Source organism: Sus scrofa, chromosome 9 (genome assembly GCF_000003025.6).
Source record: "Sus scrofa isolate TJ Tabasco breed Duroc chromosome 9, Sscrofa11.1, whole genome shotgun sequence".
In the NCBI taxonomy this organism is placed as follows: domain Eukaryota; kingdom Metazoa; phylum Chordata; class Mammalia; order Artiodactyla; family Suidae; genus Sus; species Sus scrofa.
This window is the reverse complement of record NC_010451.4, coordinates 68,166,472-68,182,851: the sequence shown is the minus strand read 5'-3', so window position 1 is coordinate 68,182,851 and position 16,380 is coordinate 68,166,472. Positions and strand designations below refer to the sequence as shown.

The window sequence follows — 16,380 nt, the reverse complement described above, 5'->3', positions numbered from 1 at the left end:
ACTATATGCAGGTGACACGATAATATATTTAGAAAACCCTAAAGACTCCACACAAAAACTAGCAGAACTGATAAATTTAGTAAGGTACCAGGATATAAGATTAACACATGGAAAGTGGTTGCACTTCTTTACATTAACAGTGAAGTACCCCAAAGTGAAAAAGAAACCCAAACAAAAAGCAATATAAGAAAAGGAATATAAACAAAAAATCCCTTTTAAATTTACATCGACAAGAATAAAATACTTAGGAATAAACCTGGCCAAGGAGGTGAAAGACATATAGACTGAGAACTATGAAACACTGATAAAGGAAATTAAAGATGGTTCACAGAAATGGAAAGATATCCCTTGCTCTTGGATTGGAAGAATTAATACTGTTAAAATGGCCATACCACCCCAAACAATCTATAGATTTAATATGATTCCTACCAAATTACCCATGATAATTTTCACATAACTACAACAAATAATCCTAAACTTTATAAATAGAAAGATAAAAGATCTAGAATTGCCAAAGCAATTCAGAGGAAAAAGAAAAAAATAGGGGGTATAACCCTCACAGACTTTGGAAAATACCACACAGCTATAGGAATCAAAACAGCACAGTATTGGCACAAAACAGACATATGGATCAATGGAACAGATTAGAGAGTCCAGAAACAAACCCACACACTAATCTTCAACAAAGAGGAGGTAAGAATATACAATGGAGAAAAGACAGTCTCTTCAGTAAGTTATGTTGGGAAAGTTGGACAGTTGTTGTGAATACTCCCTCACACCATACACAGAAATAAACTCAAAATGGCTTAAAGACTTAAATATATGACACCATAAGGCTCCTAGAAAAGAACAATAATATTTTATCATATATATGTACCACATCTTTTTTTTTTATTTTATTACCACATCTTTTTTTATCCATTCCTCTGCTAATGGACATTTAGGTTCCTTCTAGGACTTGGCTATTTTAAATAGTATTGCAATTAACATTGGGGTGCATGTGTCTTTTCGAATTATGAATTTCTCTGGATAGGTGTCCAGGAATGGGATTGCTGGATCATATGGTAGTTCTATTTTTAGTTTTTTGAGGAACCTCCATACTGTTTTCCATAGTGGTTGTATCAATGTATATTCTCACCAACAGTATAGGAGGGTTCCCTTTTTTCAGCACCCTCTCCAGTATTTATTGTTTGTAGACTTTTTGATGATGGCCATTCTCTCTGGTATGAGGTGGTACCTCATTGTAGTTTCAATTTGCATTTCTCTAATAATTAGTGATGTTGAGCATCTTTTCATGTGTTTTTTTGCCATCTTATGTCTTCTTTGGAGAAATGTATATTTGTATCTTCTCTCCATTTTTCAAATGGGTTGTTTGTTTTTTTGATATTGAGCTTCATGGGTTGTTTGTATATTTTGACAATTAATTCCTTGTCAGTCACTTCATTTGCAAATATTTTCTCCCATTCTGTGGACTGAATTTTACTTTGTTTACAGTTTCTTTTACTGTACAAAAGCTTTTAAGTTTAATCAGGTCCAATTTGTTTATTTTTTGTTTTTATTTTAAATACCATAGGAGGTGAATTCAAAAATATATCACTGTGGCTTATGTCATAGAGTCTTCTGCCTCTATTTCCCTATAAGAGTTTTATAGTATCTGGTCTTATATTTAGATTTTTAATCCATCTGTGCCCATTCTATTTTTAAAACAAAATTTCAGGTTTTTAGTTTTTCTATTATAGTTTATTTACATTGTTCTGTCAATTTCTGCTGTACAGCAAAGTGACCCAGTCATTCATATATATATGAATATACATACATTCTTTTTATCTCATTATCCTCCATCATGTTCCATCACAAGTGACTAGACATAGTTCCCTGTGTTATACAGCAGGATCTCATTGCTTATCCACTCTACCCCATTTAAAATCGAAATGCTTGATATTTTACTATTGGGTTACATGAGTTCACATATTTTGACTATTAATCCATTATCACATATATGATTTGCAATTATTTTCTTCCATTCAGTACGTTGCCTTGTCATTTTGCTGATCATTTCCTTTGCTGTGTAGAAGTTTTTTAGCTTTATATAGTCCCACTTCTATGATTTAGTTGCCGATGCTGTCAAATCCAAAAAATATCATTGCCAAGATGGATATTAATGAGCTTCTTCTTATGTCTTCTTCGAAGTTTTATGATTTCAGGGCTTAAATTCCAGTCGTATCTATTTTGAGTTAATTTTGTGAATGTCATATGTCCAGTTTCATTCTTTTGCATGTATCTGTCCAGTTTTCCCAACACCATTTATTGAAGAAACTTTCCTTTCTCCATTGAATATTCTTGCCTCTTTTGTTGTAAATTAATTGACTTTATATATGTAGGTTTATTTATGGACTCTCTATTCTGTTCCACTGACTTACATGTCTGTTTCTATGCCAAAACTGCATGGGTGTGTGCAGAGAATGATTTCTGAACTCTTGAATAAACAGGGTGAGGCTCTGTCCACTCGTCAAGCCTATACTTAGTCCTTGTCCTCCAATAAAATATCTCTTCACTTTGTTTCTTAGAAACTTAACCTAGAATAAAGATGAAAAATGATTCTACATAATTGAGGTGATTAAATTGAATATAATGAACTAAGAGACAAAAAGATTTCTAGATACTGTAATATAGTTTGAAATCAGGGAGCATGCTGTCTCCAGCTTTGTTCTTTCTTAAGATTACTTTGGCCATTTGTGGTCTTTTATGGTTACATACAAAATTTTTAGGATTGTTTGTTCCATTTCTGTGAAAAATGTCCTTGGAATTTTGATGGGACTCACATTAAATGTGTAGATTGCTTTGGATAGTATGACCATCTTAACAATGTTAATTCTTCCAATCCATGAACATGAACTATCTTTCCATTTATTGTGTCTTCTTCAGTTTCTTTAATTAGTGACATAATTTTCAGTGTACAGATTTTCCACCTCTTTGGTTAGATACAGGTATTTTTCTTTTTTGATGTTATTGTAAATGAGACTGTTTTCTTAATTTCCCTTTCTGATAGTTTGTTGTTGGTATAAGAAATGCAACAGATATTTGTATATTGATTTTGTTTCCTGTAACTTTACTGAATTTTCTTATTAGTTCTAAAAGTTCTCTGGTAAAGTCTTTAGGGTTTTTCTTATATATAATATCATGTCACCTGTAAATATGACAACTTTACTTTTTCCTTTTGAATTTGAATGATTTTTATTTTGTTTTCTTCTCTGATTTCTATGGCTAGGACTTCTAATACTATGTTGAATAAAAGTGGCAAGAGTGGGAATCCTTGTCTTGCTCCTGATTTTAGAGGAAAAGCTTTCAGCTTTTTACTGTTGATGACGATATTAGCTATGAACTTGTCATATATGGCTTTTATTATGTTGAAGTATGTTCCCTCTATACCCACTTTGCTGAGATTTTTTTGTTATCCATAAATGGATGATGAATTTTATCAAATGATTTTTCAACATATATTAAAATGATCATATAATTTCAACCTACATTTTTTAATGTGTTGTATCACATTGATTATTTTGCAGATGTTGAACCATCCTTGTATCACTGTGAAAAATTCTACTTGATCATGGTGTATGATCCATTTAATGTATTGTTGAATTCAGTTTGCTAGCATTTTGTTGAGGATTTTTGTGTCTATGTTAATCAGGTTAATTGGCCATGACTTATTCTAAGTCTTTCATTAAAAAAATGCAAATTATTTCATAAAAAGTTAAGTTTTATGTTTAAAACCTCTCTTTTCCTTAGAAAAATACCAATTTGTTTACCTTTTTTCTATTCTAAGCCCTCCCCAACTCTTTTCATTTTTATAGATAAAAACAAGATTAATGAGGTGGCTTATAAATCCTACCACATTCAGGAATTTTAACTCATCAGTTTTTTTTGCCACTTAGTAAATTAAGAAAACATAAAAGGAAAATCAAATAATGCTGCTTTTAATTCTCCAATTTAACTTATATAAATAACAACTCTAACTGGAAAGAAATCAAATTGTAGCTACATAGCCTCTTCTTGTTTTGGGTGTTTTTGTTTGTTTGTTTTTGTTTTTTGGCCATGCCTGCGGCATGCAGAAGTTCCTGGGCCAGTGATGGAACCCATGCCACAGCAGTGACAACACTAAATCCTTAACACACTGAGCCATGAGGGAACTCCAAACTTGTGTTTAATTAAATTAAATGAATTATTTTTTTTTATGCACCTGTGGCATGTGGAAATTCCCAGGCCATTCAGAGCTTCTTACAATGATCTAATTATATAGACCGATGGAGATTTTCATCATAAAAATTCCAGTTAATACAAATGTCAAAGTCTCCACAGTGAGCCATTTAAAATTTCCTCTTTCCCATTAGTTGAACTGAGGAAGCACTGTACATCTAGGGCAGGGAAGTCTTCATAATGGTCCATGATTTGCTGCAACATTTAAACCTCAAATCTCATAGAACTTTTTCTTACAGTTGTAAGAGCTGAAGAAACTGCACAAATTTCTCCTGTTGCCATGATATTAAAAGCAGCTAAAAGCATTTTTAGCAATGAAATGCAAATCAGATAGCACACTCATGCAGGCACATTAAAAAAATATGGCATGCAAATAGAGGACAAACAAAAAAATGCATAAAAGTGTGTCAAGAGTAAAAAGGTTAGAATAAGTTTGAGGAAACATATTTCCATTTACCCTTTTTTCTTCTTCTCTTTCTTCTCCTTCTCCTTCTCTTTCTTCTTCTCCTTCTCCTCCTTTTTCTCTGTTTCCTCCTCTTTCTCCTTCTTCTCCTCCTTCTGCTCCTCTTCCTCCTCCCCTTTCTTATCCTTCACCACCTCCTTCTCACTGCGAAGACATCTGTATAGGCAGGTGAAAACTACTGCAACAGCAACAACTACAAGAAAACAGGAAACAAATGACTGTTTAAACTAATTACAAAGATTCCAAGCCAAGCAGAAAAAAAAAATGTTGGTACAGTTCTATGGTCAGAAAATGTTATTATTTAAGCTCATATACATTTATTTATTTTTTAAAGTATTTTTATTGTTATTTCCCCAGTACAATTTTTTTTCTACTCTACAGCATGGTGGCCCAGTTACATGTACATGTATACATTCTTTTTCCTCCCATTATCATGTTCTATCATAAGTAACTAGACATAGTTCTCAGTGTTACACAGCAGGATCTCATTGCTAATCCATTCCAAAAGCAATAATTTGCATCTATTAACCCTAAGCTCCTATATACATTTATATTCCATGTTGATTCTTCACTATCTAAATCCAGTCCCATGGAAACACTTAAACTGTCTATAGTAAGTCAGAGACCTTTCTTAATTTAGAAAATTACCAAAAGCATATTTGGAGAGCAAACTCACATGAATAACATCTTGAAAATTGTTACTAAGTGGACACATAAAATATAAAAGAATATAAATCGCCATCCCAACATAGTGTATCAGAGAAAAGCTAAGTTTTTTTCTACTGTTCTACTTAATTTCAAGCTATAAAAACAATAGTAACTTAAAAATCATTGAAAAAATAGTGCATTTCTTCATATTACACTGTGATTTAAATGATATAGAAGTTTGAGATACTTACTTGCAGTAAGAGCCATAAGAGCAATGATTCCGGCATCTGAGAAAAATGAAAAACAGTTTTGAAGATATTGAGCATGTATGGGTCCTAGATAGTAGCTGTATTTTAATTTTGATCATATCATCTAAAAACTATAGCAAAAATATATATCATTCTAGTTTTAGCATAACTGCTAGAGCATCTAAGTCATTTTGATCACAGAACCATTATAAACAAATTTCAGGTATAGGATCTACCTTGTGAAACTCCTAAGAGGAACCTGATTTCTTATTGTTTGTACTGTAGTTACCACACAAGATTATTTAGTAATGGTTAGCAGGACAGTTAGAACTCACTAAATTAGAGAAAGTTACCTACCTGTCTCTACGCATACTACCACTTACACTTGTCGTGATAGCCACACTACTAAAATAACTATAAATTTTAATTACTATTAATTATTTGTGACACAGTGTTTCTTCCCCATCTTAAAATGATTGGAACATGATATTTCCATGTAGAACTCTAAGGTCTCACAATGCAGGGTTATTAATAACCAAAATAATACCTAAATCCTCAAAGTCGTCAAGTGATGGTATTTCAAAATCGGGATTAGGATAGCCTGAAAAAAAAAAACAGGGAAATAGGTAAAAATAAAGGCTAAATAAATCTCAAGATCTGTAAATTTATTGGTTTTTATTTTTGCTTAAAATTCATACTTATAAATCGTAATTATAATCCATAATTTTCTTTATGTTATATTAATATTTCTCATTAGAAGTTGCATCATAAATATTATAACTTTATGTTCAATGCCATCCCATCAACATTCTTCTTCCTTTCCACTAATATTCCTTGTGACTATTCTGTGGTAGAGCAAGGAAATTTATTATTAGTGTACTCTCAAAATTGGCCTTGAATTCATTGAGATTCTACTTAAAATTAAAAGGTAGATGAGGGCCTAAAAGTAATTTAGAAGTTGCTCTAGAATAGAAAGACTCTTCAATATAATACAGGCCATTCATAAAAAATTCACAGCTAACATCATACCCAATGCTGAAATACTAAAACATTTTCCCTTAAGATCAAGAACCAGACAGGATGCCTGCAGCTACTTCAACTCAACATAATATTGGAAACTTGGGTCAGAGTAATTAAGTAAAAAAGAAATTTAAATTATCCAAATGGGAAGGAAGAAGTTAAATGATTCCTGTTTATAGATGACATGACCTTTTTACATAGAAAGCTTTATAAAGATCACACACATGCACACAAATACACACACACAACTGTTAGAACTAATACATAAATTCAGCAAAATTGAAGGTTACAAAATCAACATGTAAAAATCAGTTGTTTCTATATGTTACAATAAACAATACAAAAAGGAAATTAGCAAACGATTTCATGTACCATAGCATCAAAAGGAATCAAATACTCAGAACTTATCCAGGGATGTGAAAGACTTGTACACTGAAAACTATAAAATATTACTGAAAGTGAAGACGATATAAAGAAATGGAAAGACACCCTGTGCTCAGGGAGTAGAAGCTTTAATATTAAGATTTTAATACTTCACAAAGCAATTTACAGATCAAATGCACTCTCTATCACCATCTTAAAAATGCATTTTGGAGAAAAACACAACTTATATTCAATATGGAATATCAAGGGACTAGCAATAGCCAAGACAGTCTTGAAGAAGATCTAAGCTGAGAGGACTCACACATCCTGATTTTAAAACTTACTAAAAAGCTACTGGCATAAAGACAGACATGCAGGCCAATGGTATAGAATACTGAACCTAGAAATAACCCCTTGCTTATATGGTCAAATGATTATTCACAAGGGTGCTAAGAAATCGGAAAATGGCAGTCTTTTCAACAACCAATTTTTGGAAAATTGGTTATTCACAGGCAAAAGAATGAAGTTTGACACCTACCTTACACCATGTACAGAAAGTAATTCAAAATGGATCAAAAAAACACAAAAGACCTAAAATTATGTAACTCTTAGGAAAAAAAACCCATAGGAAATAATTTCTTATATATGACACCAAACGCACAGGTGACAAAAGAAAAAGTAAATTTATTGGACTACATAAAAACTAAAAACTTTTGTGCATCAAAGAGGCACTATCAATAGCATGAAAAAGAAAGTCACTGAGTGGGAGGAAACATCTGCAAATCATACATGCAAAATATGCAGTGAACTCTTAAAACTCAATAACAGCAACAAAGAAATGTTTACAAACAGCCATGGGACTTGAATAGACATCTCTCCAAAGAAGATATATGAATGGCCAAGAAACACACGAAAAGGAAATAAAAGCCACAATGAGATACTAGCTCACATTTATTAACCAACATATATTATGATGGCTGTTATTTAAAAAGAAATAAAAACAAAACAGAAATTAACATGTGTTGGCAAACATGTCCAGAACTCAGAAAGCTTGTGCATCACTGGCGGGAATAAAAATGGTGCAGCCACCTAAAAACATTTTTTAAAATAATGAAGTATACCTGATTTACAATGTTGTATTCATTTCTGCTATACAGCAAATAAATTCAGATATATATACGTATGTGTGGACACACATACATTCCTTTATTCTTTTCTATTATGGTTTATCACAGGATATTGAATAGAGATTCCTGTGCTATACAGTAGGACCTTGTTGTTATCCACTCTCTGTATATAATAGTTTGCATCTGCTAACTCCAAACTCTCACTCTATTCTTGCCCCATTCCACCCTCCCTTCCCCTTGGCAATCACAAGTCTGTTATCTTTGGTTGTGAGTCTGTTTCTATTCTGCAGGTGAGCTCATTTGTGCCATATTTTACCAGTAGTGTGAATACGTAGGCTTGGATTAGAGCTACTGCGAACTCAAGGATGGTTAATCGATTCCACATATAAGTGATATTAAAAGGTATTTATCTCTTTCTGATTTACTTCACTTAGTATGATAACCTCTAGGTTTATCCATGTTGCTGCAAATGGCTTTATTTCATTCATTTTTATGGCTGAGTAGTAGTCTATTGCATGTATGTACCAAAACTTCTTAATCCAGTCATCTGTGGATGGACATTTAGGTTGTTTCCATGTCTTGGCTATTGTGAATACTGCTTCTGTGAACACAGGTGCATGTACCTTTTTGAATTATAGTTTTGTCTGGATATATGCCAGTAGTGAGACTGCTGTATCATAGAGCAACTCTATTTATAGATTTTTGAGGAAGCTCCATACTCCTTTCCATAATGGCTGCACCAACTTACATTCCCACCAACAGTGTAGGAGGGTTCCCTTTTCTCCACACTCTCTCCAGCATTTGTTATTTGCAAACTTTTTTCCTGACCAGTGTAAGGTCACCTTATTGTAGTTTGCATTTCTTTAATAGTTAGTGATGTGCATTTTTTCATGTGCCTGTTGGCTATCTAGAAACATTCTTTAATGGAAGACAGTATGGATGTTCTTCTGAAAATTAAACAAAGATTGGAGTTCTTACCATGGCCCAGTGGTAATGAACTCAACTAGCATCCATGAGGATGTGGATTCAATTCCTGGCCTTGCTCAGTGGGTTAACTGTCTGGCATTGCTGTGAGCTATCATGTAGGTTGCACACACAACTCAGATCCTGCATTGCTGTGGCTGTGGCATAGGCCAGCAGCTGTATCTCTGATTCAACCTCTAGCCTAGGAACTTCCATATGTTGCAGGTGCAGCCCTAAAAAGCAATATGTGTGTGTGTGTGTGCATATATATATATATATATATATATATATATATATATATAGCAACAATTCCACCCCAAATTGAAAACAGGGACATAAACAGATATTTGGATGCCAACATCCAAGAAGCACTATTTAAAATTGTCAAAAGGGGGGAAAAAAAAAAAACACCCAGTATCTATCCACAGATGAATGAATAGACGAAGATATAAACAAACACTGGAATCTTTTCAGTCATGAAAAGGAATAAAATTTTGATATATGGTAGAAGTATGAATTTTGATGACATTATACTAAGTGAAACAAGCCAGACAACAAAAGGACATACATAAAATTCTATGTATATGTGGTACCCAGATAACTTAGATAAGTGCAAGTCATAGAGACAGAAAGTTGAATAGAAGTTATTTGAGGTTGGAAAAAAGAGTTAGGAAAGGAGAATTACTGCTTAATAGGTGTAAAATTTTAGTTGAGATGATGAAAAAGCTTTAGAGAGGAGTTCCCGCTATGGAGCAACAGGATTGGTGGTGTCTCTGGAGTACTGGGATGCAGGTTCAATCCCTGGCACAGTGGGTTAAGGATCCAGTGTTGCAACTGGCCTGGAAAACCCCATTTGTTGTAGGGTGGCCAAAAAAAAGAGAAAAAAAAGTGTAAAAGCTTTAGAGATAGATAGCAGTGATGATGGCACAACAATGTGAATGTACTTAATGCTACTGAATTGGCTAAAATGGTAAGAAAAATTAAATAAAATTTGATCTGGAAAAACTAACATGAATGTAACCTGTGCACTTTGGGATAGGAAATATTCTGTCAGACATTAAAACATAGCACTAGAATTAAAAATGATTTGTTATTGGCACAGATATGGGCAGATTCAAGGGAACAGAAGGGAGACTAGAAGACCTATGGATTTAATGTAAGATAAAAACTGACACTTCAAAACAGATGGCGAGAAGACAACTTAGTTTAACAAATGGTGCTACTTTGCCATTGGATGGGGATAGGTGGAGTAAAGAGGGTTCCAATCTCATTCCATATACCAAAGTGAATTTCAGATGACCAAAGACAAAATGCAAAGAATAAAACCAGATGCACAATTGAAATATTTATATAATTTCAGCATGGAGAAGTCCTAAACTTTTATAAGAAAGACACAACACTCATAGCCATTAGGGAAAAGACTGGTACATCCAAATACCTATTAATGTAAAACTTTTGTACATATAATGACCACTGGTAACAGAATAGTGTTAAATAAAATATGATAACATATATTAAAGTCACTATTAAAAAGGATGAGAATAAGTTAAAATACAATCCAGAAAAAGTACAAGTTTCAGCAAAATATGAGCAGTGTGATGCTATTTTTGTTTAAGAAAAAAAAATCAAAGTAAATGTATAACTTCACATTATGGATTTTGATGTACAGAAATAGATTCAAATACCCTAAACTATTAACATTGATTAACTCAGGTAATAGGTTAGAGAAAGATAAGAATTAATCTTTTATTTGGTATACTTTTGTAATGTTTGAAAATTTACAAAAACATACTCATATACCACTCATGTAACAAAAAGTTATGAAAATCAGTCTATAGCTGATAGTATATAAAGAAGACATGGTACAATGGAATATTACTCAGCCATAAAAAAACAATGAAATAATGCAATGTGCAGCAATACAGATGGACCTAGCCATTATCATACTAAGTGAAGTTAGTCAGACAGTGAAAGACAAACATCATATGATATGACTTATATGTGGAATCTAAAAGGATATAAATGAATTTATTTGCAGAATAGAGACAGACTCACAGATTTTGAAGACAAACTTACAGTTACCAAAGAGGACAGGTTGAGAAGAGAGATAGACTTTGGTTTAATAGGTATATGCACCCTGTGGTATATGGAATGACTGGCCAAAGAGACCTGCTATAGAGTACAGGGAACTCTACCCAATATTCTGTGATAATCTATATGAGAAAAGAATCTGAAAAAGAATGGAGGTATGTATATGTATATATACATAACAATCATTTTGTTGTACAGCAGAAACTATCACAACCTTGTAAATCAACTCTAATTCAATAAAACTAAAAAGTTGAAAACAATCTTAAAAGAAAACTGATTAGTGAATGTAAGCCCCCCATATTAAAAAGGCTTTAATTCATAATGTCTGAATCAACAAGAAAAATATTATAATGTATTATAAATCGTAATAGAAAAATGAACAAAGAACAAATAAATGTAGATGAGAAAAAGTTTAGCCTCAATGATAATTAAAGAAATGCAAATTAAAATAAGACATGATTTTTAACCCATCACCTCATAAATTTCTTGATAAGTAAAATAAAGAGTTACTGAACCTGGATATTTGTCAACTGGATTCTTGGTTGGATAAGTTGGCCTGTAACCTGGAAAAATAAATTTGATTCAATTCACCAGCCTTATCAAAAAAATTCATGAGCTTAATTTTAGTTTTTTTAATGATTATTTCTCTAAATCAATAATACACATACACTTAGAACTTTGCAATTCTACTTCTGGGAATTTAACCCAAACATATATTGGCACAAGTACATAAAGATGTATGTATAAAATATTCACTACAACTTCGCATTTTATAATGGAAATCCTTGTAGTTGACTAATTATGCATCATAAAACTTAGGTGTTTAAAAGATACACCAAGCAGTATTGTATTCCATAATTTGGATCTTTTTCTTTCTCACTTAGTATTTGTTTGACATTTTTTTCACATTAGCACATTTATATATGACCTAACATGATTATATGTTGCTACTGATCCTTTTGGTATAGTATTTCTCTAAGTGATGATAAAAATGACTGACAATCCATAAGGAGAATTGATTTTCAATATCTTTAAAAAAAGATCTCTGTAGTTCCTACTCTTAATAAATTTTTTTCTCACAAGCAATTCATCTATTCTTTCAAATACAAAACTGTATCAGTATTTTTAAATCCTTATGAAATACTTATGGTTAATCCTTTCAAAAGAGCATATCAATAAACATAGTGCACATTCCCACCTGGATCGTGTGAGTAAACATGCGTTAAGTCAATGAGAGTATTGTTCATACGCAATCTTTATAGATCATCTACCAAAAAACCATCTCTTTCCCCACAAAACTTCACAGCACTTCATCAAGGTACTCAAGGAGGCTAATGGGCACCAGGTGTAATTATAAAAAGATATTCTAAATACCATGTTAACATGAATAAGTCCCCTTAATCCTTTAAAATATTAGGACAGTAGGGAATAAATTAGAAGCCAATGATTGACATTTGTTGGTATCCTTAAACAATGGGAAACCAGAACACACAGAAATGATGTCACTTGTGTGAGAAGAGCTACACCAGGACCTCGAGCGCCATCTGCCCAGGATAAAGCTCTTCCCACTCTTCCTCTTGTCTCTTGCTTCTTCCTCAGCCAAAGAGAAGCTAGAGAGAGCAGCTCTGAAATCAGGAGGATAACTCCTTCCACACATCAAAATAGTCTCTCAAGTCTTTAGCAGAGCAGCTGATCAGTAGTCCCTGCCAGAAATGACCCATTTCATGTCAATAAGTGAGGACTTTTCTTGCTTTTCAGGTGCTATGAAGTTTACTTTCTGTTGCCAAATAAAAAGGCACAATAAGGAGAAAAATAATAATTGTGAGGTGGGAAGTGGCAGGGATGGTAGTAATATTGGTCTTATTCTGATGACAATAGAAATTTCTACGTATAAAAATAACCAAACTCTCTGCAGTCCAAAAATGAAACACAGCTGGGAGTTTGGGATGGAAATGCTCTAAAATCGGGTTGTGATAATCATTGTATAATTATAAATGTAATAAAAATCATTGAGGAAAAAAAAAAAGTCCCCAAATGAAACATTGCCCTGCACCTGGAAGAAATCCTGTAAAAGCAAAGCTGTAAATCACAGGAGCTACCTTTAAAGCTTTCTAGATGCCAGACACTATGCTAAGTGCTTTAAGTGCATTGCATTTAACTTTGCTATCACTCGGTGAGGAAGGCATGTAAATAAACATGTTTAAAGTTTATGTAACTTGCCCAAATTTACACACTTGTTAATTTCTGTGGACTATGGCAAATACTTTTAGTATCACTAAGTATGCAACTAAAATGGCTGCAAATATGTTCTTCCTCTTTTCGTTACTAAAAATGAGGAATAAGTGTAAATCACATGAAAATTTAAAGGATTTAAAAAAAAATAAGCAGGAAGTTACTAAATCCGAATAGCTCAAAATTGGAAGTCTTGTATTCAGAGGAAACAACACTGGAAAACAAAGTAATGTAGGATCAACCACATAGGATTACTGCTTTCATCTCATTTATATGAACCATGCCTCTCATTCTTGACTTACATAGGTAAAAGTTCCCATGCTATAATTTACTCTGAAAAATTCCCATCTACTTTTTTTTTATAGTGTCTTTTTTTCACATTTTTTTCCATTTTTTTATTACTCAAATGAATTTATCACATCTGTAGTTGTATAATGATCATAACAATCTCATTCACAGGATTTCCATCCCACAGCCCAAGCACATCCCCCCACCCCCCAAACTGTCTCCTCCGGAGACCATAAGTTTTTCAATGTCAGCATCTGTTCCCATCTACTTTTATACAAAGAAATACTGAATAAGAGAAATGAATATACTTGTGCTATGTGTTAACACATAACTTGATAAGACTCTATATAAAAACATGCAGGATCACAACAGTAGAAATCTATGTAAATTTTGTCAAACATCTGTCATGGGAATGAATACTAGGCAGTGTATTCTTATCAATGTTAAAGAAATAAAAACTAAAAAACAAAATTACAAAAGAAGGAAAAAGGCAGTATCTGTACCTTTAATACACTTTGGTATCTCAGGCTCCCATGTATTATTACCACTACAGAACACCACGTTGCTGCCATTAAGGTAAAAACCTTGCAGGCATCCAAATATCACCACTGCTTGGTAGGAAAATTTTTCTCTACTTCCCGATACTATGACTCCATGTTTGAGTTCTGGACGTTCACATTTGACCACTGAAAAGTGGAGAAATTCCAGAATTAATAGAAAGCTGCTTTCATACAGGACCAGAAAAACTAGTGCAAAGTAGTAATTTCCAGTGGGAAGAAAGAAGCGAGGAATATAAGGCAAGATGTTAATTGGAAAAAAAAAGTATTTATACATTTGAATTTCAGGCAAACAGATTTAGAGAAACTTAATAATGTTTTTCCACCTAGAAGAGATTGTCATTATAATTTATCGACATTACTACATTTTTCCCATTACTGACAAGTGTTGAGAAAATCTGACTACCAGATAAAAATTCAGGATAAGTTCAAAAGTTTTGATACTTTTGATAGTCTTTAGCTCTAAGATTTTTTTTTCTACCTGATAAGCAATATTTATTGATATTTCTTTTTTTAAAAAAATTACTGGTGTATAGCTGACTTACAACACTGTGCTAGTTTCAGGTTTATGAATCAGCCATACATATACATATATCCATTCCTTTTCAGATTCTTTTCCCATATAGGTCACTACACATTGATTAGATTTCCCTGTGCTACACAGTAGTTCCTTGTTACTTATCTATTTTACATATAGTAGTATGCATATATTAATTCCAACCTCCTAATTTATCCCTCCCCGCCAACATTTCTCCTTTGGTCACCATAAGTTTGATGTCAAGATCATCGAGTCTTGGAGCTCCCATCGTGGCTCAGTGGTTAACGAATCCGACTAGGAATCATGGGGTTGCGGGTTCGATCCCTGGCCTTGCTCAGTGGGTTAAGGATCCAGTGTTGCTGTGAGCTGTGGTGTGGGTTGCAGTCGCTGCTCAGATCCAGCATTGCTGTGGCTGTGGCGTAGGCTGGCGGCTACAGCTCTGATTAGACCCCTAGCCTGGAAACCTCCATATGCCAAGGGAAGTGGCCCTAGAAAAGGCAGAAAAAAAAAAAAGATGATCAAGTCTTTTTATGTTTTGTAAATAATTTTTTTGTGTCATTTTAAAATTAGTTTCCATGTATTAGTATTTGTCTTTCTCTGTCTGACCTACTTCTATGACTTCTTTAAGGTCACACCAACACTAATTACAGTACCATGTTCTTTTAGAAAGGTAGCAAAGAATTTTTTGAGGTTATACTTGAACTCAATTTTAGAAGTTGAAAAGAAGCTCTCTATGCAAAATGCTTAGCCTTCAACACCAAGGTGCTCTGGTATTTCCCATTCTACTCCTTCATAAGTAAAATATAGGTCATGACCTTCTAGATTGACTTCAAGATCTATGAATGCATTTTGCAGAATTTGGAAAAAACAAAACAAAACAAAAAACAAAACAAAACCCAAAACACTGGGCTGAGCAGTGAGTTTAAGAGAACATCTTATGAAATTAAATCTGAGCAATACATGAGCACCAGATAATACATAGCTTTTTAAAACAGAAGCATGTTGGAGTTCCCGTCATGGCTCAATGGTTAATGAATCTGACTAGGAACCCTGAGGTTGCGGGTTCAATCCCTGGTGTTGCTCAATGGGTTAAGGATCTGGCATTGCCTTGAGCTGTGGTGTAGGATGCAGATGCGGCTCAGATCCCACGTTGCTGTGGCTCTGGCGTAGGCCAGTGGCTATGGCTCCGATTAGACTCCCTAGCCTGGGAACCTCCATATGCCTTGGGAACGGCCCTAGAAAAGGCAAAAAGACAATAAATAAATAAATAAATAAATAATAAAACAGAAGCGTGTTCTTCCTCCTTTCCTGTGGGTCTCAGTTTCCACCAGGCATCATTTCTTTTCAGACTGGAGAACTTCCTTATCAATTCTTGTGTTCAGGTTAGCTAATGGCTAGTGACAAATTCCCCTAGCTTTTGTTTATCTGAAATTGTTTTTATCTATTTTACCTTCACTTTGAAATACTTCTCCTTGACAGGAAATTCTAGGTTAAGTGTTTTATGTTCCTTTTAGCAAATTAGCAGAAATTACTGTCTTTTATTCTCTATAGTTCCTTAAGAGAAGTCATTCTTACTTGGGTAAGG

At 33.5% G+C, this 16,380-nt stretch overlaps 1 protein-coding gene across 1 annotated transcript in view; it reads right to left on the bottom strand.

Moving 5' to 3' along the window:
• LOC100736569 (membrane cofactor protein-like) overlaps positions 1-16,380 on the bottom strand; it is a 50,181-nt gene that overhangs the window by 3,905 nt on the left and 29,896 nt on the right. Inside the window, exons 6-10 of the mRNA XM_003482667.3 lie at positions 14,204-14,386; positions 11,696-11,743; positions 6,164-6,217; positions 5,620-5,655; positions 4,715-4,913 (exon numbers count right to left, since the gene is read on the bottom strand). Coding sequence (XP_003482715.2) covers positions 4,715-4,913; positions 5,620-5,655; positions 6,164-6,217; positions 11,696-11,743; positions 14,204-14,386 — 520 coding nt within the window. The remainder of the gene's footprint in view (positions 1-4,714; positions 4,914-5,619; positions 5,656-6,163; positions 6,218-11,695; positions 11,744-14,203; positions 14,387-16,380) is intronic.